Source organism: Aquarana catesbeiana, linkage group LG03, assembly GCF_042186555.1.
Source record: "Aquarana catesbeiana isolate 2022-GZ linkage group LG03, ASM4218655v1, whole genome shotgun sequence".
Classification (NCBI taxonomy): domain Eukaryota; kingdom Metazoa; phylum Chordata; class Amphibia; order Anura; family Ranidae; genus Aquarana; species Aquarana catesbeiana.
This window is the reverse complement of record NC_133326.1, coordinates 625,901,850-625,929,838: the sequence shown is the minus strand read 5'-3', so window position 1 is coordinate 625,929,838 and position 27,989 is coordinate 625,901,850. Positions and strand designations below refer to the sequence as shown.

The 27,989-nt window shown below is 43.0% G+C and overlaps 1 protein-coding gene across 4 annotated transcripts in view; it reads left to right on the top strand.

Annotated features, from left to right (window-relative positions):
- The window catches only part of LOC141133189 (protein Wiz-like), a 144,754-nt gene that overhangs the window by 97,039 nt on the left and 19,726 nt on the right, over positions 1-27,989 (top strand). For 3 of the 4 annotated variants that reach the window (XM_073622398.1, XM_073622395.1, XM_073622397.1), the window contains 4 exons: positions 21,161-21,514; positions 24,913-25,755; positions 25,888-26,238; positions 26,323-26,512. In XM_073622398.1, the coding sequence (XP_073478499.1) occupies positions 21,161-21,514; positions 24,913-25,755; positions 25,888-26,238; positions 26,323-26,512 (1,738 nt within the window). The remainder of the gene's footprint in view (positions 1-21,160; positions 21,515-24,912; positions 25,756-25,887; positions 26,239-26,322; positions 26,513-27,989) is intronic. The other variant, XM_073622399.1, reaches the window with a different exon arrangement.

Sequence of the window (27,989 nt, the reverse complement as noted above, 5' to 3'; positions counted from 1 at the left end):
GGATGAATAGAGGCTGATTGTGTTTTTTGGCAATGAGCTTGTGCAGGGAGTTTCCTCACAAACAGATATTTAGCTTCTTCTTAGTTTGTTTAAGATTTGGCTCTATAAATCCAGCAGTCTGATAAATGGCTCTTATTGAACCCATTTATAAAGTTAGGTTTACTGGACTTTCATGCTTTGCTTGTTTGGAGTAGTGTTTTTGGTTTGTGCATGTATTGTGTTTATGGAAAATTTGTCATTCACATAATTATTTCTTGGCAACTGTTACATTGTATTCATACTAATCTGCTCTTTTCTAATAACCGCATTGCTTGCTTAAACAACAACAAAAACTTTTTTTCTTGAAGGGCTGGACTTGGTACCTTCTACCCCAGCTCTACCATCATGCTATATCAATCGTTTTAAGTCTCTGAAATCCTTTCAGGTGATATTTTTTGGTACTCTCTCTAAAATCTTGGCAGAGTAAGTGGAATAGCAGGATGTGGTGTGTTTGCCTTAGGGGGGCCGATGTATGAAAAGTATGCCAACAAGATAATTTACTTTTGCAACCAGTTCAACCTTGTGCTGCAGTACCGGCAGTTGGAAATTAATTATTTTATAGGTAACACAATGTTCTTTTAAACACCCTTGTCATACGTAAGGGGCTATACACATTTTTCTTGGCAGTAGTCTTTGTTCAATATAGAATATAAATGGTACAGTTGTGGCCAAACGTTTTGAGAATGACATGCATATTAATTTCCACAAAGTCTGCTGCCTCAGTGTTTTTAGATCTTTTTGTCAGATGTTACTATGGTATACTGAAGTATACCGTATTTATTGGCGTATAACACGCACCCCAATTTTAAGAGGGAAGTTTAAGGAAAAATTTTTTCACAGCCCCCTTTATAGTACACAGTCCCCCTCCCCCTGCACAGTACACAGCCCCCCTCCCCAGAACGCAGCCCCCCTCCCCCTGCACAGTACGCAGCCCCCTCCCCCTGTACAGTACACAGCCCCCATCCAGTATACAGCCCCCCTGCACTCCCAGGAAAGCCCCAGTCTCCTGGGACAGCACTGCCAGCATACTCTACAGTTAAAAAAAAAAATCACTGCCAGACCCTTCCACACTGCTCCTCCTGTGTCACTCATATTGTAAAACGAAGCTTCCATACACCTAAATAGCTCAGTTTTTTCACTGACCTGGTCACATGACTGCTCTCCTCTGACGTTACATAGATGGTCATGTGACTGCTCTCCTCCAATCTAAAGCTACACTCGGAGGAGGAGGAGGAGAGCAGCCAGACAAAACTGAGCTATTTACAAGCTTTGTTTTTACAGTTGCACTGACACAGGAGGAGCTGTGTAGGAGAAGGGGCTGGCAAGTGATTTTTTTCTCAACTTTAGACTATGCAGGCAGAGCTGTCCTAGGGCCAGGAGAGGCGGGGTGGCCGGCCTGACACCCCCCAATGGGTGGTTACCGGGGCGGACCACCCGATCCCCACCCCGTTGGTAAAACATATTATTGCCATATAACACACAGGCACTGTTTATCCTCTGTTTTCAGGGGGGAAAGGTGCGTGTTATACGCCTATAAATATGGTAATACAAGCATATCATAAGTGTCAAAGACTTTTATTGATAATTACATTAAGTTTATGCAAAGAGTCAATATTTGCAGTGTTGACCCTTCTTTTTCAAGACCTTTGCAATTCGCCCTGGCATGCTGTCAATCAACTTCTGGGCCACATCCTGACTGATGGCAGACCATTCGTGCATAATCAATGCTTGGAGTTTGTCAGAATTTGTGGGGTTTTTTTGTTCACCCGCCTCTTGAGGATTCAATGAGATTAAGGTCTGGCGAGTTTCCTGGCCATGGACTCAAAATTTCGATGTTTTGTTCCCCAAGCCACTTAGTTATTACTTTTGCCTTATGGCAAGGTGGTCCATCCTGGAAAAGGCATTGTTTGTCAGCAAACTGTCCTCTGAGGATGTTTTTGTACCATTCTTTAGTCATGGCTATGTTTTTAGGCGAAATTGTGGGTGAGCCCAGTCCCTTGGCTGAGAAGCAACCCCAAACATGAATGGTCTCAGGATGCTTCACTGTTGGAATGACACAGGAATGATGGTAGCAATCACCTTTCTTTATCGTACATCATAGGACACAGAGCCTCAAGTAATAACTTGGTGGGTTATGGGCCTACCTTCAGGTGTTGACACTGGTATAACCAATACAGGAAGTTGACTCCCCTATGTAACCCCTCCTCCTTCCAGGAGTCCTCAGTTTTTTCGCCGGTGTCTAAGGTGTTGGTCACGAGTGAAGATGTGCTCTGAGGAGCTCCAGGGAGGGATCCATGCTGGATATAAAAAACCTCCACAACCAGATCCATCCTCGCCACTGAGGCCATAGGATGGTACCTGGGCCTCGCATTGAAGAACGAGGTTTTGCCTGTAAGCTTCTCTTTGAGAACTGGACCCTAGGAACCAGGACTCTTTTTGGTTTTTCATATTACCTAAAGTTGTTCCTGAGGGGTGCTATACAGGTCCAAATGAGCGGAACCCCTATTAAAAAGGGCCCCAGTCTTTGAAGGTTTAACTACGCTGCCCGTCGTGATGGGTGAAAGTTGGATCTATCTGTTAAATCAGCAGTATCCTGCAGCGAGGATAAGGTAAGGGGAGAAGCCTAGGAACTGTACAAAGTCCACCTATGCCCTTTTCTCCAAAAATACATATATAAAATGTATAACTGTATGCCTTAAAATGTCTCCTCTAGAGGGTGTATGTTACACTTACCTAGTACGATGCCTTTTTCAGCAGCTCTGTGTCTGGCTATAGCAGCGGGTGTGGTACCTGCAGCCAGAGGGGAGTTCTTAATTGAACAGATGGTGTTCCTCTTCTGAGGGATCTAAAGGGGTTACAGCAGTAGTTTATGAACATACAAAACCAGCCATTTGCATTTTTTTGTATAAAGTGAAGTCTTCCTTTAAAACTAGGAGCTTAACAAACACTGCTGATAAAAATTCCCCTCCCCCTCCCCTCTCCTCCTGGAGAAGTGCGGTAACAGCTGACACTTATGTGTAATCAGGTTCTCACCTGAGGCTTAACACAGACGCTCTCGGTTCATATGCTGAAGACAGAAGCCTTGTGCTTGTGCTAAAACACATGCTTAGGACCCTGTGGTTAAAAGGGTTGGTCAGCCGAAGCATCTTGTAAAAAAGGGTGTCTGACTAGTTTTCCTTTTCATTGGGGAGGTTTGGTGAAATACATCCAAATGATTTCTAGCAGTAAAGCTCTTTTGTCCAAAAGATGGTATAAATGTCCTTTTATTTAAAGTGAAGCCAAAACAGCTCACAGGTTAAGTACTCTGACGGCCAGTGCAGCCATGGGAGACTTCCTGACAGACCTGGGTTCAGAGCCACATGTCGGCGTTCACTAGTGAAGGAGCCACTCCTCCCTGGTTAACTACTGTGACGGCCAGCGTAGCCATGGGAGGCTTCCTGAAAGACGTGGGACCTCGTCCTCACGTTGGCTCCTTGTGACCTTGAACAAGTCACTTAAACGGATTCCTTACCCTGCGCACGGGCAGCTTCCTCTAGGCAGCGGTGACGGCCTTCACCATCAGACTCTAGGGCATGATTTCCAAGGAGTACTGTTCAGATCTGTGCGACTTCAAGGTAGTCTCTACACTACTTTGGTACCACTTTGATGCGACTTGAGGTCCATAGACCTCTAGAATACACAGGCATTGTTTCCTGTTGCATCAAAATCGCACCCTGACATATTCTCGGCGGCAAAAGATCACGGTAAAATCACGCAACTTTGGGGTTGCAATAGTGGAAACTGAGCCTAAGAGGAGAAAATATTCAGCCCCTGTATACATGATTGAAAATGCGTTTTTCCTCCGCCCTGCAGGGCCTAGAAGGAAAATTGGCGACTTTAATCGCATCCGCTATCCAAGGATGGGAAGCGTGTTAGATCCCCCTCCCCCACCTGAGATCCCTTATCAAGGGAACAGTGGGTAGAGGATGAAGGATTACCCTCAGGTAATTGGGAAGAAAGGCAAACCGAGTACTCCTCTACAGAGAACTTTTTTCAGCTTCGCAATCTGATAAATTGCTGGTACAAACCTCTTACAGAGATTATTTGTGCCTCTTTCAAGCTACCTCTAGTAGTCAGCTGATAGTTCTGTATTTTCTTAGGTTCCTTGGAACCTTCACTGCCTTTTTCATGCGTTTCCTGTACATATACAGAGCCACGCAGAAATTCAACAGATCCATTCTAGATCTAAAAGAATCTAAATCAGTTCCTGAAGATCCGCTCCTTTCTATGGAGTCGATCAAGTCAGTAGTTTCTATCCTGCAAGGAGGAAAACTTCTGGCGCCTATCGGCATCAGGGATGCATATCTGCATGTCCATATATTTCCCGCTCACCAAAGTGTTTCTGCAGGTTCGAAGTAGAACAGCAGCATTTCAGTTTATAGCCTTGCTCTTCGGGCTAGCTACAGCACCTCGAGTGTTCACAAAAGTGCTAGCCCCACCTGTAGCCAGGTCAAGGGCACAGGGCTTAAACAGTCTTGGCATACCTAGACGATCTATTTGCTAATAGACCAATCGCTGTTCGGAGTAAGGTGTACGCATTACAACCAGTTACCTGGAAAGGTCTGGGTTGCGTTCTCAACCTAGTAAAGTCTCCATTAAAATTGCTAAAAAAGGGCTGCAGTATTTGGGTCTGATCATAGATACAGCCCAGAAAAAGGGTCTTCTTGCCCAAAAAAAAAAAAAAAAAACACAACTCCATAAAAGAGTTGGTGCGGATGGTCAGGTCAAAAGGAGGGCCCTCCATTCGCCTTTGCATGAGGTTGTTAGAAAGGACGGTGGCTTCATTCGAAGCAATTTCCTTTGCCCAGTTCCATTCGAGACTGTTGCAAAACAGTATTCTATTTGCTTGGAACAAAACAATCCAAGCTTTGGACTTGCCAATGCGGCAGTCCCCAAGGGTGTCCCAAGGCCTCAATTGGTGGTTACTAAAGAATATCCTAAAGGGTAAATCCTTCAGACCACTTATCTGGAAAGTGGTAATGACAGAGAAGACAACTGTCCAAGGACAGTGTTCAAGAACCGAAAGAGCCTTGCCCATCAACATCCTAGAGATTCGGGCAGTGCGTCTGGCTCTAAAAGCCTGGACTTCCAGGTTAAGGGATTGTCCCGCCAGGATCCAATCCGTCAATGCCACGGCTGTGGCCTATATCAATCACCAAAAGGGGCACCAAGAATCTCAGTGCAGAGAGAAGTGAACCATAGTCTAACTTGGGCAGAAAGAAATATTCCGTGCCCATCGGCAGTCTTCATTCTGGGAATAGAGAATTGGCACGCGCACTACATGTGTCGCCAGCAGATTATTCCCAGGGGAATGGTCTGTTCATCCCGACATGTTTCGGGCTGTTTGTCAAGGATGGGGGACTCCGGATGTAGATCTTCTAGCATCCAGTGCAACATAAAGTTAGTCAACTTAGTGTCCACAACAAAGGATCCATTCGCATGCAGAACAGATGCATTGGTGATACTGTGGGATCAGCTTTTACTGATCTATGCATTTCCCCCTATTCAGTTACTGCCTCGCCTTCTTTGCAGGATCAAGCTGGAAAGAAAACCGGTAATTCTGGCAGCACCAGCATGGCCCAGAAGGTCATGGTATGCAGAGGTCATAAAGATGGCAGTGGTGGATCTGTGGTCCCTTCCACTAAGGCCAGACCTGCTCTCACAGGGGCCGATATTCCATCCTACTTTACGAATGCTAAATTTAACGGCCCGGCTATTGAGACCCTCATTCTGAAAAGACGTGGGCTTTCCAGGGCAGTTATTTCTACTTTAATGCTAGGAAGCCAGCTTCTAGAGCTATATATTATAGAGTCTGGAAAGCTTATGTTTCCTGGTGTGAATCCAAGGGTTGGCACCCTCGGAGATATATTAAAGGCAGAATTCTTGCCTTTCTACAAGTAGGCGTAGAGATGAAGTTGGCCCTGAGTACTATTAAGGGCCAAGTCTCAGCCTTATCAATTTTATTTCAAAGACCACTTGCTACGCATTCTTTAGTCCAGGGTTTCATGCAAGGAGTGATGCGGATTAATCCGCCAGTTAAATCACCCTTAAGCCCTTGGGACTTGAATTTAGTTTTGTCAGTGTTACAAAAACCCCATTCAAACCATTACAGCATATTCCCTTAGTCCTGACTAGGAAGCTGATATTTTTGGTTGCTATATCCTCAGCAAGGAGGGTTTCAGAATTGGCTGGTCTTTCCTGTAAAGAGCCATATTTGATTATTCATGAGGACAGAGTGGTGTTACGCCCTCGTCCAGGCTTTTTGCCAAAAGTGGTTTCAGGCTTTCATCTGAATGAAGATATTGTCCTGCCATTGTTTTTTCCAAAACCATCTCCCAAGGAAGAAAAGTCACTACATTGTCTTGATGAGAGCAGTGAAGATCTATTTGAAGAAAACTGCTCAGATTCGTAAGACTGATGTCTTATTTATTCTGCCAGAGGGTCCTAAGAAAGGACAGGCAGCGTCAAAATCCACTGTGGCTAAGTGGATTCGGCAAGTTATAATTCAAACTTATAATTTAAGGGGAAAGGTTCCCCCTTTTCAAGTTAAGGCGCACTCTACCAGAGCGGTTGGTGCTTCTTGGGCAGTGCGTCACCAGGCCTCCATGTCTCAGATCTGCAAGGCCGCAACTTGGTCTTCAGTACATACATTTACAAAGTTTTATCAAGTAGATGTAAGATGGAATGAGGATATCGCCTTTGGGCGCACTGTGCTGCAGGCAGCAGTATAATTCCTCAAGGTCTGGGGGTGCCCTATGGGTTGTGTCTCCCTCCCCTCAAGTAGCATTGCTATAGGACATCCCACCAAGTAATTACTTGAGGCTCTGTGTCCTATGATGTACGATAAAGAAAATAGGATTTTTAAAACAGCTTACCTGTAAAATCCTTTTCTTGGAGTACATCATAGGACACAGAGCTCCCGCCCCTCTGTTTTATGGGGTGAAAGTATATTACTTATATTGCTTGGCTACAAAAACTGAGGACTCCTGGAAGGAGGAGGGGTTATATAGGGGAGTCAACTTCCTGTATTGGTTATACCATTGTCAACACCTGACGGTAGGCCCATAACCCACCAAGTAATTACTTGAGGCTCTGTGTCCTATGATGTACTCCAAGAAAAGGATTTTACAGGTAAGCTGTTTTAAAAATCCTATTTTTCTTCTCCGGACAAGGTTTTTTCAAGATGCCCCAAACAATCAAAGGGGATTCATCAGAGAAAATAACTTTACCCCAGTCCTCAGCAGTCCAATCCCTGTACCATTTGCAAAATATCAGTCTGTCCCTGATGTTCTTCCTGGAGAGAAGCGGCGACTTTGCTGCCCTTCTTGACACCAGGCCATCCTCCAAAAAGTCTTCTCCTCACTGTTTGTGCAGATGTACTCACACCTGCCTGCTGCCATTCCTGAGCAAGCTCTGCACTGGTGGTGCCCCGATCCCGCAGCTGAATCAACTGTAGGAGACGGTTGCTGGATTTTCTTGGGCGCCCTGAAGCCTTCTTCACGAATGCAGTGGAAATTTTGTTTTTTGGGATTAAGTTGATTATCGTGTCAAAGAGGGACTTTGCAATTCTTCTGATCACTCTTCATAACATTTTGGAGTATATGCAAATCGGCATAATAAAAACTGAGGCAGCAGACTTTGTGGAAATAAATATTTGTGTTGTTTTTAAAACTTTTGGCTGCAGCTGTAGTAAATTGAATGACATAGGAAGGAACTGGACTTCAACATCTGATGTTGTGAAAAATACATCTTAATTTGGAGATCTTACATTTTTTCCTTTAAAAGAGGGATCGAAGAGTAAATATACTTGACTACTTTACAGGTCTGGAAGGGTGAGCTATTTTAGTACCAATAGCTTGCAAGAAAGCTGGTTTTAGAATAGACAGACCTTTATTATCCGCTGCCACTTTGCACATTTTCTGGGGGCTTTCAGTTAAAGGAGACCTAAACCAAAGAACAAAAATATATTGTATGTATTATTTTGCAGCTTACCAGTTCTTAGATATGAAGGCTGCATTCATTTTCTTTTTTCAGGCCGAGAACATTTTCATTAAAGTTATTTAAAAAAAAAAAGTCTGGTTTGCCTGCTAGGTAAAATGATACTGTATACTAGTATGCATTGCATACTAGCACATTATGAAAGACTTACCTCAAAATGAAGCCCTCCAGCGGCACGCTGTCACTGTTGACAGGACTTCCATCTTTACTCTGTCTTCCTTCCAGGTTCGTGGGCTCCGGCCGTTTGAATGGCTAATCCGCAATGACATCACAGCTGTGGCACGGAGCTCTGAAGAAATGTCACGAGTGTGTCATTCCTTTAGAGCACACGCACTGTTGATTTCACCGGCTGCCAAGCAAGCAAATATCTTCTAAACAGTGCACATTTAGGAGATATTCATTTTACCTACAGGTAAGCTTTATTATAAGCTTACCTGTAGGTAAAAATCACAAAGTGAAGTTTACTACCACTATATAAAAAATACCTGTTAATCTTGCCAGAAATGCAGCGTCCTTGTGACTTCTCATAAGCTAGATTGAAAACTTCAAAACTATTTTCTGTAAGCTAACAACTCCCCTGCCACATATAACAGAGATGAAGAGAAGACAGCCTCTTCCGCAAATTTTTAAAGAAAAAAAAATGCAGTCACTACATCTAAGGACTGTGTTTTGTTGAAAAATGTACTTTGTTTTTTATATATATTTATTTGATATATATACCTGAGTACATTCTCCTCTGTACTACGATGCACCGCAGAAAATACACCACATAACAAACAATACAGTCCAGTTACACAAATAAACTACATTGACTCAGCAGTATGATGCCATTATGTCATGCACATCTAAGGATTGGTGATCTGCAAAATATTACAATTTTGTTTTTGAGTTTAGATGCATTTAAGACCAACGTGACACAGACCCACCTCCCTATATCTGCAGACGAGGGACAGGTACCAGTGAGGATATACAGAACCAGTAGATATAAGCACTGACAAAGGGGTTCTTCATGCAATGCCAATTATTTTCTACAAAAAAAAGCGAGGTAATTTATTATATTTAGCCCAATACTGTCAGCAATATAACTGTTTCAGACCTGCAAAGTTGATTGTAAGTACACCTTACAATTAATCATTCATTTGTATTACATTTGCATATTTAAGTGTGATTGGATAAATAAAGACCCCACTAAAGCTGAGTTCCAAGTATGGTTTTGTATTGCATAGTTACAGGTACAGCTTGGAACGCCTAGCATTCATTGCGAAAAATGCAAGGCATTCTAAAAATGGCATCTGTACCAAGCAAGTGGCCCCCTATGTTCACTATACAGCACGGGATCTGGAAGACCTTGGCGATCAGCTTTGCCGGCAGTTTAGCGGTGCTGCCCATTGATTTCAATGGGCAGAGGCGCTTTAGGAGTGGTGTATTCACCGCTCCTACAGCGCTGCAAAAAAGCTGCTTGCAGGACTTTGTGACGCCCTGCCAGCGCAGCGCCCCATTATGAAAGCCCTCCGGCTTTCACACTGGGATTGCAGCTGAGGCTTTTTTCAGGCGCTAAAGCGCCTGAAAAATGCCTCCAGTGTGAAAGGTGGTCTAAAAGAGGTATCTTCCTCCCTGGCTATTTTATAAATATAAATTTTGAACATTTTTAAGATTTTGTCCAGTCCTTTCTAGCAAATCTAGCGCGTGGCAGCCTAATAATAAAGGTTATGTTGCATGGAGAAGTTCTTCAGCGAATTCATGGAAAAAATTCTCATGAGTTGTTAGGGAGTGCATATTTTTCAGATTATCCATGATAACTTGTCAGTCGGAAAACAATTTTATAATTAATATTTAGGAATTCAACAGATAAATTCGGTCTATTTAAAGACTGACTGATACTTTAGTGAGTTCTACGGTTGTCAGGGACTAAAGTTGTGTGAGATGTCAAACAGAACTCCTAGTTATACCAAACTTCCACAGAAATTACAAAATCAAATGATTGTTTGACACTTCCTGATATTTATATCATAAACTAGAATAAAGAGTAATAATAAACACCCAAGAAATATAAGATAGTGCTAGGCAATCCATCCTGTTGGTACCCACCTAGTTTTGAAGTTTTGGTGGAGTTGCCGATCAAACAGCAGGGGTAAGAGAGGCATATACATTTAAAGAAATAATTTTTCTAGTTAATTGGAAGCTGTGGTTGTCATGAGTCTTTCAGATGGTGGATGTAGCGTGAAGGCGTTCTTTTTCTGATTTTGCAAAGTTATTGATTTAAAACTGGAAATCATACACCCTCTACATGTCAATTTTGCCTTGCATGGCCTTACTAGATCATCTCTGCTGTGCTTTTCTCACTGCATTGCTTCCTTTATGCGCTTGCACGCAGTTTTGCTTTTTCGTCAATTTAGTATGGTCCTTTGCTCTATGCTCCAGTATGTACAACGTTTTTTACAGATACAGGAAGAATACAACTTTAAAGTGAACCTGTCCTTTTATTATTTATTTATTTAATATTTAGACAAAAGTCCTGCCTAATCCTGGGTACCACAAGGTATCTTTATTAGCCAAAAGACCCTCTTTGTATCTATCTGATTTGCTTTCACCTTGTTACAGTAGCCTAAATTTAAGTCTTGCCTAGCTGCTTTCCCCCGTCCACTAAGGGCACTTCAGTGGCTATTAGTTTTACTGGGTGAAGGATTTTCAAGGCATGGCATAGCCCAGAACTTAGAGCAGTCAAGTCCCTAGTAGCAAAATGAAAATACAATTGCATGCAACTATACATGCACTCACGCAGGACTTTTTATACGTTTTAGGATGGCTGACAGGTTTACTTTAATCTTTGTTACTTATTGATCAGTAATTTCAACATTATAAGGGTTTGTGTATATGGTTGTGGCAGAAGAGTTACCACATGGCTGCATTGACTTGCTGTGGCAACTCTACATTTTGCTGGTTATGGTCTCTACAGTGACTGCATGTTTTATTACAACTACCAATCTGTGTCCAGTTAGAAAAGCTTGAGCTCAGTGAAAAATAAAGACCAGTGTTGAGCGTTTATCTGCCTCAAAACTGCTTCAATCCCCATACAAGTTTTATGGGAATGCAAAAGCGGCTGAAGCAGGACCAATGCGCTTGCAGTAAATTCTCTAACTTATGTCATAAGCAAGTTGCATTTGCCCATCAACACGAGCCCCAACTGTTGCACACCCGCTTTAACCTTTTCACTGTGGCCTCTATGTAACTATTACGTTGGTGGCTGGGCCAGCATGTAAACAGACTGCAGACTGCTATAGCAGCTGAATGTTTGCTTACATTTTTACTCCTGGCTGCTGGCTTTCTTGTAGAAGGGATTCAGTAATGTGCTGATGGTTCTGATAATGAATGGGTTGAACGGGTCACCACTCATGTCAGTATATATCGTTTCTTTCTCGTCCTTTGAGGGACATGGGAAGTCTCAGCCCTTTGGGTTCATACTGGTACAGGAGATTTGGACACTGGCAAACGCAAACTGTGGGTGACCCCCTCCTATTACCAGAATGTCTTTTTTTTTTTTTTTGCTGGTTTACTTGGAGGATAGACTTCGTCAGCTTTGTGGTGTTAAAGACTAACTTATTTTTTGCTAAGATGTTTTTTCTTCTTTGATTTTTTTTCCTTCAGTCAAGACTCTTCTCTACTTCGCTGTTGCTGGAGCTTTGTGTCTTGGTTGGCAGCTATCAAGCACAATTTTCCTCAGCCTGGCTTTTGGAGTATTTCTGGACTGGACAATGTGGAGCCTGTAAGTGATGTTCAGGCACTAGGTTCCACATAGAATGCTTTCTAGGCTGCAATTTGGTTAAAGCTACGGAGTTCTTTTCAGGTCAAAAGCTGCTGGCGTTATCTCAGCACATGCCCTGTATTTGACAAATCACCTAAGTGGGTTGGTGGGTCAGAGAAAAGTATCGGAAGCTACCTCATTTAGTCAAGTTGTTGGGTGCCATTAATTTCTGTTATCGCAGTTTTTTCCACAAAAGGAGTTAAAGCTGTAGGATTGAGCACTGAAGTCTTTTGTGGAGTGTCACACGCTTGCTTTCTTTCCTGCTATACAGTAATGAGGAAGTTTGGCCCTGCTGCTGCTCCTGCTTGCAAAGAGACAGATCTGAGATCTGTTTCAGTTGCCTGCTTACAGTCCCACTGTATCGGGTGCCTCCAGCCCACATTCTACCAATGGCTTTGGGGCTGCTTGCAGTTGGCCTACTGATGGCGGCAATGTCTGCAACATCATGTTATCCTCTGCTTTTAGAGGCTGTCTCATCCTCGGAGTAATTGTTGCTTCATCGAGTGTGGCTGTATTCTCACTCCTTACACCCGAGGATTTTACCATGGTTTTAAAAGACTTAATGACCCAAATCACCCAGTTGTTTGTGGACTCCAGTTGCAGAGCCCATAAGAGCACACCCAAACCCTATTTTGCATATTCTATATTTGATTTTCTCCTCTGAGGCCTTCTGAGCTTTCAGCTATAAAAACTCTTAATTCTAAAATGCTCCTGTTCTTGACTAATGAGCTTACCCCTGTAGGGGCTTGCTGTCACTACCAATGCAGTTTACAGTCTTGGGTAATTTAAAACGCCTAAACCGCAAAAGCCGCACCTACTTTTCTAAATACTTTTCTATGGAGATTGGAAGATCCTAATAAATTGCCTCCTAAATGCCTCTTAGCCTTTTGTACAGAAGTGGTCTATTCCCACTGTAGATCCAGCAGTATTGTGCCCTAATATCGAGTTTACTTATTTTGGTTGATGTAGCACCTGTCTTTAAGAACTCTAATAAGTGGTTGGAAGTCCTTTAGAGAGTTCTTTGCCTGCGGGTCCTGCTACAGACCAGATGTTGGACGTGACCTTACTATGCCAAACTATGTCTGACTGGTCAAAATTCCTTAAAAGAGATCTACCTGATGCTGTAGTTGAGCCCTCTTATACAGATGGTACTCATGGAGCAGATGTCTGTAGCATTACATTTCAGCTGTGACTGTTTCCTAGAAGCCTCCCACATTTCTTGTGTATGTGTGGCTGGTGGCAAGAGCACCCATCTTTCCCAAAGTCTTCTCCCTATCTAACTGTTAAACGCCCCATTCATTTTCTCTGCTCCCTTGACCTTTGTGTAGTTTGACTCTGTCAGCCCATAAGTTATGGCATGCAAAGCCTGCCAAATCCCCAGATAAGCCTTCCACTGCATTTTGTTAATTGGAGTTTTGCAACCTGTTCCCTCCTCACTTCCAGCCTGCCTTTGTCACCGCACAGATTAGCATATCTCCATCAAGTCCTCCTGTGTCTTCTGCACCAATATTTCATTGCCCCAATTCCAGATGCAGAACAATTTCAGGGATTTTTCTCCATTCTGTTTGCTGTCTCCAAGACCAAAGGGAGTATTTGTCTCATTCTTGATCTCAGAACTTTGAATATCTTCATTTGAGTCCAAAAATTCTGCATGGAATCTACCAAATTTGTCATTTACCACCTTTCTCCAGGGAAACTATCTGATCTCTGTGGAGATCAAATTTGTGCATTTATACATTCATGGCCAAAAATATTGGCACCTCTGCATTTCTGTCAGATAATGCACCACTTCACCCAGAAAATAGTTTTAATTACAAATGTTTAGGCATTCTCATGTTTACTTCTGTTGTTTTGTATTGGTTTGACACACAAAAATAGAGAAACAAAATGCCACATCTGACACATTCCACGCAAAACTCCAAAAATGGACTGGACAAAACTATTGGTACCGTCTCAATTGTAAAAAATAATTGCATTCCAAGTTTGTAAAGCTCCTGTAATTAAATTCATCTGTACTAACAGGTGCTGACAATATAGAAATCATACAGGCAACCAGGTAAAATGGTGAAAAATTGACTGAAACTTTCTGTTGTGTGTCTTTGTGCCACACAGAACATGGAGAAGAGAAAAAGCAGAAAAGAATTGTCTGAGGATTTGAGAACAAAAATTGTGGAAAAGCATGGACAATCTCAAGGTTACAAGTCCATCTCCAGAGATCTTAATGTTCCTGTGTCCACTGTGCGCAACATTGTCAAGTTTACAACCCATGGCACTGTAGCTAATCTCCCTGAACGTAGACGAAAGAGGAAAATCGATCAAAGATTGCAACAAAGGATTGTTCGAAGGGTGGATAAAGAACCTCAATCAACTTCCAGACAAAGTCAAGCTGACCTTCAGGCACAAGGTACAACTGTGTCAGCTTGCACTATACATCACCATATGAATGAAAAAGGATGCTATGGTAGGAGACCCAGGAAGGCCCCATAACTGACACAGAAACCTAAAAAGCCAGGTTAGAGTTTGCCAAAACTTACCTAAGGAAGCCAAAATCTTTTTAGGAGAATGTGCTGTGGACAGACGAAAGAAAATTACAGCTTTTTGGTAAAGCCCATCATTCTACAAAGCGCTGGAGTGTACTGACCGGGCCAGCAATGAGTCCAAATCTAAATCTCATAGAGCACCTGTGGAGAGATCTCAAAACAGCAGTTGGAAAAAGGAACCCTTCCAATCTGAGAGACCTGGAACAGTTGGCAAGAGTGGTCCAAAATTCCGGTAGAGCGGTTTAAAACTCATTGATGGTTACAGGAAGCAATTTGTTTTCAGTTATTTTTTCCACGAGGTATGATATTAAATATTAAATTGAGGGTGCCAATAATTTTGGCCAGTCCATTTTTGGAGTTTTGCATGGAATGTGTCAGATATGGCTTTTTGTTTCTCCACTTTTTTTGTGTCATACCAATGCAAACAAAAGAAATAATCATGAGAATGCCTAAACATTTGTAATTGCAACAATTTTCTGGGCGAAGGGGTGCATAATCTGACAGAAATGCAGGGGTGCCAATATTTTTGGCCATGACTGTATATCCCCATCTTTCTATTGCATCAGTGATTCGTATGCTTTGCTGTAGGATCCCTGCACTACCAGTTTAGGCCCTGCCCTTCAGCCTCTTGTCTGCACATTATGTATAGACCATGATGCTGGCCCCAGTGCTAGCCCTGCTTGGCAACCATATTGTTGGATACTTTGACAACTTCCTGTTGAGGGAACTTTTGGCACGGGTTCTGTTGGGAGAAGGTGATGTTGAGTGTCCAGATGTTATAACGATTTGGCTAGATTCTGAACCTTCAGAAATCAGTGCTGCGACCAACTCATCGTTGGAAGTATCTGTGTCTAGTTCTTTACATAGCTCAGCCAAAGTGCTCCTTCCACAGGAGAAGCTTTAGACATTCCAATCTCATATTCAAACACTCTAGTCCAGGAGCCATCTGACTCTCTGTTTTTGCATAAGTGTCCTGAATCTGATGGTAGCCCCTTATAAGAAAAAGTTTCATTTGCCCAATTTAAATCCAGACATCTACAAAACAACATTTTGTCATCTTGGCACATGTTGGTCTGGTTTCTGTACAGATACTTCACCAAGGAGACAAGGTTTTCCCTGGCTTTGTTGCTCAGGAATCCAGCTCTGGAGTCAAGCAAGTCCCTCTTTCATGTCTTTTAAAGGATCTTCAGAATGGGTGCCAGACTGTTGAGTTGGGAAGGAGTCTTTGGCAGCCTGTCAGTGCAGGCAACTTGGTCACCTTAGGAGTCTCATCTCCCAATCAACATCCTAGAACTAAGGGTGATTTGGGTGTCTCTGCAGTGTTTGACCATCTTTATTGGAAGGTCATCCAATGTCACATCAGTCATTTGGCATGGCTCCAGAATCTCACTCTGGCATAAGAGGGAGATCGGATCCTGTCCTGAGCAGAACTTCACGTTCCAACCTTGTCAGTTGTGTACAATAAAGATTTAAACAGTTGGCAGGTGGACTTTCTCAGCCAGCAGCACCTGTACCTGGGGAGCTAATCCAGTGCCCTGCATTAACGTTTGTCCAACGGTCTTCATTCCTCACATCAGTCTGATGTCAGTCCTCTTCTGGATCCTTTGAGGACCCCTGCGCTGGCCAGTAAGTGAGAATTGTCCACATCAGGGAGACAGCAATATGGACACCCGGAGAAGAACCTATCCATTAAGTAAATGGGGAGAAGGAGCAGGCGCTGGATGATCACATGACTCTGGCTTAAGGTAAGTGAAAACAGAGATTTAGTCAGTATTTAGAGAAAGGGAGCGAGAAGAGGGTTACTTTTATCTGCTAGTGATCTGATAAAGATGACAACGACGACGAAAGTGCTAAAACAAGCAAAAGTCTTTATTTATAAAGAAAGAGAAATTACTAATAAGTACTTATATCTAAAAGAATGTTACAGAATAATTACAATAAGAGAGCAATGTCCTGTATCTTAGCTGTGGCTCATCACAGAGAGAGCTTAACTACTGCTGCAATAATAATACACTAGACCCCACTCACAGCAGGACATACCAACATCGACATACAGACTTTGGTTTCCTCATAAACCCCTTAAGGGTCCTTCGTTCAGTGATCAATTTTTTACAGTTCTGTCATACTTACATCCTGCAGCAAATGGCGTCATTGCAGTGGGGGCAGGTTTCTTGACCAAGGTCACCATTTGGTTACAGTCTGTCCTTTGACCCCCTTTGTGATGGGCAACAAGGAGAAGTTTTCAGAATCAGAACTACAGGAAATCTTCACGGATATTATTTCCCCAGGAACTGTAATGTACGTTGCTTCTGGGGCAGATACCACTCTCATAAATCACTGCAGGCTGCTCTATGTGAAGTCTCATCCAGGAGGTGGTGTTTTTTTTTTTTTTGTTTTTTTTTTTTTGTTTGTTTTTTATATTAACATCCTGCTGGGTAAACCTGTTTCACTTGTGTTAAGGTGTGTTCAGTAGTGACAAAATATTACTCCTTGATAACCAAAATAACCTTACTGCCTTATCAGAGAACAGTCCAGTCCAGTCATATATGGTTTCAAAACTGTGCTGATATATGAAAATGTTGCACACTCCAACAGGCAATGCAAGATTTAGACCTGGCCTCCAGGTTCAACTACAAACTGGACAGATTTGTCACCCAGGTAAAGGGATCCTCTACCAGAAGCAGCAGATGCTCTTGTGGCTATGTGGGATTAGTACATCCTGATTTAGGCGTTTCTTTCCCTGAAATTTCTTTGTGTGCTTTGCAGGATTGATTTGGAAGCCATTCCTGTGATCCCCATTGTCCTGGACTGGCCCAGGAAGATGTAGTACACCGACCCAGTAAGACCTCTGGCAGAGACCCTGCAGCCACCGCCAGATTGTCAGGATATTCTGTCCCAAGGCCATCCTGCTTCACCATCACTGACTATGTCATAGATGGATAAAAATTTGTCAATTTCAGCAGGAACCGGCTGAATTTCTATCCGTACGTTGTGGTTCCTGTTCAACAGAAGTTGGGAATGTTGGAAAACTTTGATCAGTCACCGCATGCAGCCGGTGTATTCTGACAGTGGAGAGTCCCTCTGGTCAGAATATAATGTCCCGTGGGGGGATTCCTCCATCCACCTTGCTTATTTGTCTATTGCCAGCTTAATGGCATGGCTGTTTAATCCCACGTTCTTAGGGAAAGGAGCATCTCTTGAGTATGTGATACTAAAGGCTAGGAAGTCCAATTCCCACAAAGTCCATCATCAGACATGGAAGGCATACTTCACTTGGTGTAAGTCTGTGAGGTTCCACGATTTGAGTTTCTCAGAATCTTCTCTTTCCCGCAGGTGGGAATGGAACAACATTTGGCTCCCAACACTGTCAAGGGTCAGGTTTCTGCCCTGCCTGTTCTGTTTCAGAAGCCACAGGCCTAATACTCTTTGAATAAAACCTTTGTACGAGGGGTCTCTGATGTAGCTTAGTTTCCCTTTGACTCTGTGGAGATTGAATCTGGTTCTCTTTATGCTTAAGAATCTGCAGTTTGAAGCCATTAGAGACATTTCTCTCTACTCCCACCAACCAGGAAGTTTTCCTTGGAGCCATTACCTATGTGAGTGTCTCAACTGGCAGCCTTATCCTACAATATGGTTTTGCATAGGAACAAGGTGGTGTTGAGGCCCAGGACTTCCTTTTTTACTATGGTAGTTTCTGCATTTCACTTATGTCGGGACTTCATTCTTCCTTCTGTCTGCCTGACACCTATTTAATAAAAGGAAATTTCCCTCTATTATCTAGATGTGGTCTGGGCTGTGAGAGTCTATCTCTCTGCCACTGCTTCTTTTAGGAAATCCGATTCACTTTTTGTCATCCCAGATATACCTAGGGAGAATGCATGGGCTTTTCAGCATCAAGGAACTGTTTCCCTATTGCCACTGCCACTTAGTCTGTTGTTCACATGTTCTCTTACATTCTTCCAGGTAGATAGTGTGGCTTCATCTGATTTTTTTTTTTTTTTTTTCTTGCTCATGAGCCTGTTAGAGTTTGCTGGTGTTGGCCACATCTAAGTTAGACTGCTTGTGGACATCCCAAAGGTTAAAGTCTTCAGTTCTCCCTCAATGGACAAAAAAGAAAACATAATTTTTGTACTCCCTGCTAAATCCCTTTTCTTGTAGTCTATTGAGGGATACAGGTCCCACCCCTTAGTGTTTTTAAATATGATCTCAGTACTACTTTTTTTTTGCAAAGAAAATACAAATCTCTTAGGATTATATGCACCTTTGAGCTACTGGACACATAGTTAAGTCACACATAGTTAAATTGACTTATGCTCTATCGAGCATAAGTCAACAAAAACTTATATTCAAGAGGACCTAATATCTCAGGCAGAAGCTGATTTAAGCCAGCTATTCCAAACTTTAGAGAATTTATTAGGACATCCACGGGAGAGGTATGTGGCTTTATATAACTGCAATACAGCATTCACTAAGGACTGCCAGAAAACTAGTAGGGAGCTCCCTTGATTTCCATTTCATAATATTGGTTTTGTTGGCGTTAAAAAGGAGTAAACTAAGAAGGGTTCGAAGTGTCCTATGAGGGGCTAGATGGGTCACCAGACCAAGTAAGCAAACTTCTATGGTGAGAGGAATCCCCACCGTAGTTAGTGTAGCAATGAACTGTGTAACTTCAGCCCAAACAATTTGTATTTCCATACACGCCCACAATACATGTTTGAAATCTGCATGTTCTTCCAAGTGCCTCCAGCACTGAGGAGAGACCCAGAAACCATTTATTTCAATTGAAATCGGTACACAGAACATGTCTGACACCTCACAGGTTAGAGAAGGGATAATCCCACATTTCTTCCCAGTCTTCATTGTCAATATCTGGAACATCTGCCTGCAATCTAGCCCGTAGAGTATCATACCAACATGAACAGATGGCAGGAGGGCCTTGTATAATTCTGAAAGCGGTTTAGTTAGATCTCAGTACTACTTTGCTTGAAAACAGAGCCATGCTGTTAGTAGAAGGGGTTATTCTAGGCTGGCCTACAATTTTTTTTGTTTCAGTGCCCAGTCCTCCTATAGGTGACAGTATAACTCAAAGGGTTAAGACTTCCTGTGTTCCTCAATAGACTCCAATAAATGGTTTACAGTGGGTTTTCAAAAATCCTATTTTTCCTAAAAGTCTGAACTGTAACAAAAGTACCCCATGGGGTACACATAATACCGATCAAAAGCTTGTTGTGTAAACACTTTGTTCTGAACAATTTGATAAATTGCCCTTTTTACTGAGGAGATTGAATAACTCTCCACATTCAATTGCAGAACCCTTGTGATGCCTACTCTTAGTCATTTTAAGATTTTGGTTACTCAAAACTTATGACAGGTTCACTTTAAGAGATTGTACAGTGTCTTTCAAGCATCAGTCCAGAAATATTACCGAATGGTCAATTTCACACATGCATCTAAGCCCATCAGCTAACACCACCAAGTCACACTGGCTCTACATCTGTTTAGTATACTACACTGTGTACAAGAATATTTAAAAAAGGAATAAAAAGACCTGGCTAGTCATCACAATTTCGGGCTTCTGTTGCTTCCCACTGAGAGAGTAAGCTTTTGTTCCAGGCGTGCTGCCAGACTACCAAGTGAGAGATACAGAGGGCCAGGAAGTCACTGGTTTCAGCACCCCCCCCCCACCTTTCCTTAGCCTTTTATCATTATATAACATTGTGACCAGTGCGGGGCAAGGTCATCCGTTGCCCAGGGCAAAGATGCCAAATTGCCTTCCCCCTTCATCATGTGCGAGCTTATGAGGGGGAGAGAGAGGACAGCCCCCGCCTCTTCTTTGCTCTCTCTTCTCCTTTCCACTTCCAGTGCTGAGCTGACAGAACTAGTGATGCCACTGTCACTACTCCTGTCAGCCTTATAGTAGAAAGAACTTTTGGTGCCTCCATCCCTACAATACATGCTGCGCCCAGGGCAACCATCCCTTCTGCCCACTCCTTGTCCCGACCCGGATTGTAACACCCAGGGCCCCTCACAAGTCAAAAAGTTTTTTCTTAATGTGGTCTATGCATTAGGGTAAACAACTCCCTGTTACTACTGCTCCCTCCCCCTTCCCTAAACACACACCTTCCGCCTCTCATGATCCAGCACTGTTCCATCTGTGGCACTGCTCTCCCTTCTTCCTGGTCTCATGGGAGACACAAGAAGCAGCATTAGCCATAGGCTCCTGCTGTCAAACTCATGTGAGAGGGGGTGGGGTTTACTGGTGCCGTGTGTGTCTATGGACTCACACAGTCTAGATCGGGAGTTTGCACACAGCTTGCTGAGGGGGCACCCACAGGAAGGAGAAGTGGAATGTTGGAGGTGGAACTATAGAAGAGAAGGTAAGGGACTGCTCTGTGCAATACCATTGCACAGAGCAGGTAAGTATAACAACACAATTTTTATTTTTTTGAAAAAAAAATAGCCTTTATAATCACTTTAAAGTTTGCAGGGTTCTTTTTAAAGACTATACGTTTTATATGCTACATCTGAATGGCTACAATGCATAGCAAGTGGTTTTTCATGTGAATTTTCAGACGCATTAATGTGTATGGAAACATGCAGTCACTGTAGAAACTGAAATAAGTTCACCATGCAGTCAGTCCTATGTGCTAACTGCAGACCGTCCACACCCACCCTCATTTTACTAAAGCAGATAAGTTAGTAATCTAAAGACGGCAATTGTGTTTGTCATCCACTCCTCCAGCCCCGAGTTCGGAAGTAGTCCGCTGCGAGTTCTGCGGCGAGTTCTTTGAAAACAAAAAGGGCCTGTCAAGCCACGCACGCTCCCACCTGCGCCAGATGGGCGTCACAGAGTGGCATGTCAACGGGTCACCCATCGACACCCTACAGGAGATCTTGGCCAGTGGGACCTGTTCCAGAACAGGCACCAGAATCGGAGGCCCCAGCTTGGAGAAGCTCCTCCCACATCGTCCTCCCGCTTCCCCATCCCGGTCCCACCCATACAGTGGGTTGGCTCCGGCAATGCAACACAAGCCTCCTCGGCTTCCTACCTACTCGGCCAGTGAGTGGCCGTCCGAGCTCTCACCTTTAAACCTGTGTAAGTGGGCCACTGACCCGCAGCTCTTCATATGCTTGCTCATCTTTTTCATTGCTTCCCATCTTGTCTGTTTCATTCATATATTTAATTCAGACCACTCCTGGCTTTTCCAAATAACCCCTTCATCATTAAGAATCCAAGGTGTGACTTGGCATCAGCAGTGAGTTGGTGAGATTGTGTATGCTTGTCTTTTAGGCTTTAGTGCTGTACTGCAATTTCTTTAATGACAAACCCATTTTGCTGTGTAACCTTTGAGCAGAAATACTTCCTCTGAAGCTTTACTTTAGCCTGTTTCATGTTTTATTAGCCAACTTGTTTGGTCAGAAATTGCCATCACACATATTTATGAACCAAGGTATTTGAGTGCTTGCCTTGACAAGCTATTTAGCATTAAATTTGTGCTTGCCACAGATGCACAAAGGTGAAGCAACCAGTTAAATTACCTTTGGGAGTATATCATAAGTCTTTACTTACTAAGAAAACTATCCTGGACAAAATATGGAAGTTGCCATTGTTGATCTTCTGATAACTTTCTGGCAATTCAGTCATTGCCCTAGGACAACTATGTATATAAGGATTCTGATTCTATATGGCCAACAATGGCAGGCTCCTTTTTTTTTTTTGTTGTGACACTTTTCCTTTAGGAACTATTGTAACGCAATTCCTATAGTCTTTAATTTGACCACAGGAATGTCCTAAATCTCATCAAAAAGAATAGCTGCTCCTCATTTGCTGTAGTTTATTAAACTAGGCGTAGGTGTGATTTTTCTAGGTGCTTCTCAACTGATAGATTTCCCTAATCTTCAAAGATGGCTGCCTGTACCTCATGGCTTTAAACGTTAAAGTAAACCTGTAGAGTGAGGTAATTTCTTGACTGTAATGAAGATATACTGACTACAGCACTTTCAGTCACTGGCCCAGGGCAAGTATGCACATAAGGAAAGTAGGTAGCTCTGGAAATTCTTATCTGGATAGTTGTTGCAGTTCAGTAACTCATACTGAAGAAACAGTCAGCTTGACAGCCAGGCAACTTACATTTTTAGGCTGAGAGCTTGGCAGCAGCAGCAGCCTCCATGTTTTGTCATGACCAGTAAACCTGTCCTGAGACCTCCACTTTTAGGCTCGAAGCACATCTATGCATGTTGCTTTTGAGTGTTTATGCAGTGCTTTTTGCAGTGCTTGCCGCGTTTTTGGACATGCCTTTTTACAGCGATTTGCATTTTTTTTTTTTTTTTTTACACTGTATATAGCTGGTTGCTAAGGAGGGGGCCAGGAAGACAGCCACCGTGTCCTTAACAACCAATGATTTATCAGTTGTCAGCGGGCTTCCCGCTGAATGTACAAAAAAATTAACGATCGGGGCATGGCAATCGGAATAAGGTCATCCCGAGGCCACGCCCCCTTGTGACATCACCGCCCGGGGCATGCTGGGTCTGTGACGTCACAAAGGGTGTGGCCTCCGGATGATGTAATCCAATTGCCACGCCCCCATAGTTATTTATTGCAGGACATTGGCGCAGACAGATCAGTGGGACGCAGCATCGGAGGAGGGTCATCGGCAGGAGCGGCAGCAGAGGAAGAACACAGAACAAAGAAGACAGAAGAAGAGCGGAAGAAGAAGCAGGGGGAGAAGGAGAAGACCGGAGGATGAAGATGTGGGAGAAGATGGAGGAAGAAACGGAGAAGAAGATTTTTAATAAGACTTGTCAAAAACTACTGAATTTTTTAACACTACACTACTTTTTTTTTTAGTGAATGGGTAGCGGTCCAATGTACCCCATACTCGTTCACATAGGGGGGCGGGATCTGGGGGCCCCCTTGTTAAAGGTGGCTTCCAGATTCAGATAAGCCCCCCGCCCACAGACTCCGACAACCACTGGGCAAGGGTTGTCGGGAAGAGGCCCTTGTCCCCATCAACATGGGGGCAAGGTGCCCCTGCCCCAAAGCACCCATCCCCCCATGTTGAGGGCATGTGGCCTGATATGGTTCAGGAGGGGGGGCGCTCGCTCGTCCCCTCCCTTTCCTGACCTGCTGGGCTGCATGCTCGGATAAGGGTCTGGTATGGATTTTGGGGGACCCCCACGCCATTTTTTTTTTTTTTAATTTTGATGTGTGTTTTTTTTTTTTTTTAGCTGGCATTTTTTTTTTTTTTACATTGAGCCATCTGACAGCTGATGACTCAACGGTTGTTAAGGACGCGGCGGCCGGCTTCCCGGCCCCCTCCTTAGCAACAAGCTATATACAGTGTAAAAAAAGAAATGAAAAAAACGCAAATCGTGTCAAAATTGCGGTAAAAACGCAGTACTTGCGTTTTTGGATGCGGGTCCATTGAATTCTATCACATGCAAAACGCTGCATTTTGCGGGAAAAAAGTCCCCGACCCTGTCCAAAAACGCAGACGCTCAAAAATGCATTGATGTGAACATGTTCCATAGGAACCCATGTTAAAAAATTTCCCTGCATTTCTGCAAAATGCATTAGTGTGAATCGAGCCTTAAAATAATAGTTGCTTGGTTGTCATGCTGATCTGTTCACTGGCCTAAAACAATTATGTGGATTTGGTGCACCAGCTTCCTCTGCCTGAACTTGACTGCATGCTTGTTCTCAGTCAGTAACTGAGAAAGAATTTTAGCCAGTGACAGCCTGTCCATTTCAGAAGTGATACACTACTTACAGGATTCCTTTTATGTAACTACTTTCAAAATAGGTAGTGTGTCCCAAAAGTTTTTTATTAGTTGCTACTGTTTGTACTATTTTACTAGTTGCAGTGCTATGTTATTGAACAAGTACATTGTGTTCTTTTTAAGCCTTCCACCTATACAGTTGTGCGTAATTGGCAACAAGGCTGTTTTCTACTTGCAAAGGCTTTAGTCCATTGGTGAAATCTGTTTAGACAAGCCTTTTCTTACTGTAATTTGCCTGTGGCTAGAGATCAAAGTTAGGCAAGTGTTTACTACAGTTTTGAATCCAGAAGTGTACAGTGTACTAGGGTAAACTGGAGAACACCAATTACACATTTATATCTTAAGCATTTTGGATCGTCTTGCCTTACTTTACATTTTTTCTGTATTCTTCCATTTTGTAGGCGGTAGATGTAGTACTGTTGTGCTCTTTCCCATCAGTGTTTAAAGGCCATCTGGAGAACCATTGTATAATAATAGCCAGCAGCCGTGTAATCTCTTAACCATTCTATAGAGACTTTACTGTGGGCATGCCTGATGTGGTTTGTTAGACACTGAGATTGTTTCATCTTGCATTTTTGTATGTGATTGCTGGCAAGTTAGTCTACTAACATTTGTATGGTTTTCCCCTTTTCCTGCCTTTCTGCTTTTATTTTCATCATTTTGGACCTTCCACTTTGTTGTATTTTTAATATCCATATTCTCTGTTTTTCATAGCTTCACAATCAGACCCCTCCCGTGACATCCGCTGCGAGTTCTGTAATGAGTTCTTTGAGAACCGCAAGGGACTGTCTAGTCATGCACGTTCACATCTCCGCCAGATGGGTATAACAGAATGGCACGTGAATGGCTCACCTATTGACACACTGCGAGAAATCATACATAAGAGGCATCCAGAAAAACCACAGCAACAAGTTTCCAGCATCAAAATGGAACCTCGTGGGGACGATGAGCCACCCAGTCCATCCCACAGACTCTCACCTCTAGGTGTTGGGGCATCGGTGATGGCACGAGATATTCCAATTTCAGCACCCGGGCGCCCTCACAACAATTTTCTTTCACCAGTACCAACTAAGAGGCCAGTACCTCATGAACCTAGACTTACACAGTCTGAGCCAAAGGGCTATATGAATGCAGAGCCAAAGACTTGCAGCCAGCCTAAGTCTTACTTACAGGGTGAGAGTAGACCAAAATCCTACATTACAGAGGGGGGCCAGCCCAAGACCTTTGTTCATGGTGATGGGAAGCCAAAACAGTTCTTGCAAAGTGGAGAAGGGAGGCCAAAGACTTTTATGCAAGATGGGAGACCAAAGGGCTTTTTGCCAATTGAAAACCGACCCAAGACATATGTACATGGCGAAAGCAAGCCTAAAACATATTTGCAAGGTGATGCAAAGCCTAAGTCTTTTATACCTGGGGAAAATAAACCTAAACCATTCTTGCAAGGTGAGCCCAAGCCCAAGTCTTTTTCTCCAGATGGCAAGACCAAGGCTTACATTCAGACAGAGCTTCCATTCAAGGTCAAGATGAAGGCATCCCCAGAGAAGGCAGTCACATGCAGTAAGTAAAAGGTTTGAAGTATTGCTCTGGGTTGTGTGTATTACATGTTTGTAACGATTTTTATTACTCTTCCATTCTCTTCTCTTCGATTTTTTTATTTCTCTGTGTTCTGTTCTTTCCTAATTTAACCAGTGGAGGCCTGCTGTGAGCTTTGTGGGTTGTTCTTTGAGAATCGGAAGGCTTTAGCAAGCCATGCCAGAGCTCATCTTCGACAATTTGGTGTAACCGAATGGTGTGTCAATGGTTCCCCAATTGAAACGCTGCGAGAATGGATGAAGCAGAGACCCCAAAAGGCTGGTGCCTATCTCAATTACATCCAAGGACGTCCTTTCTCCAAAAAGTTCAAACGTGCTTTGCAAAGTCCAAAACCAGGACCAGACAAGGAAAGCCCAGCTACAACCCCCGGAAAGGTAGCTGAGAAAGAACACAGTGCTGCAACACAAAGCCCAACCTCTGAAAAAACAGCTGAGCCACAGGGGCAGAGTAAGTGTGACACACAGGATAAAATAGGCTTACTTACATAGGTTATGGGTTCTATGATATCTAACAATTTATCTATATCAACAGAAGTGGAGCGACGTCACCCTAAGGCATCTGAGGTTCCACCCTCTCGGGAAGATACGGTTTCTGAACCACTATCAAAAAATGAGGAGCCACGACCACCTGCAAGAGCACGTCCTGTGCCTTCTCTGGTACCAAGACCACCTGAGAAATCATTAGTGAAGTTCGTTGGAAACATTTACACTTTGAAATGCAGGTGAGATGTCTGTGCTTGTTTTATCTTTTGATCTTCTTATATAGTACTTAAAATGGGTCACAAAAATTAGGCTGGAAATGCTTTTCATGTTTTGTTTTCTTTACAAAACAGATTGTTCAACTACTCAAAACATAAAATAAAGATATGTATTTTGTGATATCTGTTTCATTTTCAGTTTAAATCAGCTAAGTATGTTCCAGGTGCCTAAAAACAGAACCTTGTTCAGTCTTACAGTTTTTCTTTAGAAAGCAGCTACAGCTTGAGTAGAAAAGCCTGACCCCTGACGACATTCTGTAGAGGAGGACGCTTGCTCTGTGTGGAAATAGTGGCCTCTCTGCAAAGGTCTTAAATTCTCTCCTGCTGAGCCAGACTTATAGTTTTGCAATCAGCAAACCACATGCTCCCTCCTGATTGGAAAGCTCTAGCTCTGACTCAGCAGGGGGCATCTCAGACCTCGGCTGTGAGGCCACTGCCTGGACACAGAGCAAAAGCGATTCTCTGCAGCATGCTGGCAGAAGACAGGCATTTCTACTCAGGCTGAAGCTGCATTTAAAACAGTAAGCTTTGGAACACATTTTGTTATATTGCACTTGAAACACATTTAGCTGATTTAGATGGCACCCTCACACCAAACGGGTTTCTGTTTTTAGGTGGTGGCTGTTAAGTTGAATTATGTGCTAGCTACTTATCTCAGAAGAGTTGAATGGAACTGGGAATTCAGGTGAGCTGTCTCCACCAGAATACACAGTTGCATCCATCTGATGCAGCCTTTATAAAGCCAAATAATCCTATCTTTTTCTCTTGGTGTGAGAAAATAATTGTGAATTCAAGGTGCAAGAGACACACCTTCTTTAGAGTTAGGTGTGGTAATCTCAACACTGAAGTTTCAGATACAGGAAGGCAGCAGGTAGTTGGCATTTCAGTTTTGGGTGTAGTAACATTTAATACAAATGTGAACTATTACAGATTTTACATTATTGGAACACTCTGATATGTTTGCAAAACATATTGGTGACTTTGAGTTAACTTTTGCCATGTCATACCCACATCACTGGTACAGGAAGTGAGGGGTACTCCGACAGCAAACCTTTGCAATACAATAAACTGTAAAGATTAAAAGAAAACAGGCAGCGCTATACCCATTCAACAAGCAGAAAAAGAAATTAAAGTGATGTTCTGGCCGAAATTATACTTTTTACATAAAAATACCCCTATAATACACAAGCTTAATGTATTCTAGTAAAGTTAGTCTGTAAACTAAGGTCTGTTTTGTTAGTTTATAGCAGTAGTTTGTTATTTTATAAACTTGCAGCAGGCCGTGGCCATCTTAAGTGTGGGCATCTGAAGCCAGCCTGTATTTCTTCCTGGATCTCATCCTTGCAGATCTTGCACATGCTCAGTGCAGCACAAGCAGTGTAATAGGTTTCAGGTCAGGTTTCCATAGCAACGGCAGTGTCAGAGGAAGTTGACGCCCCTT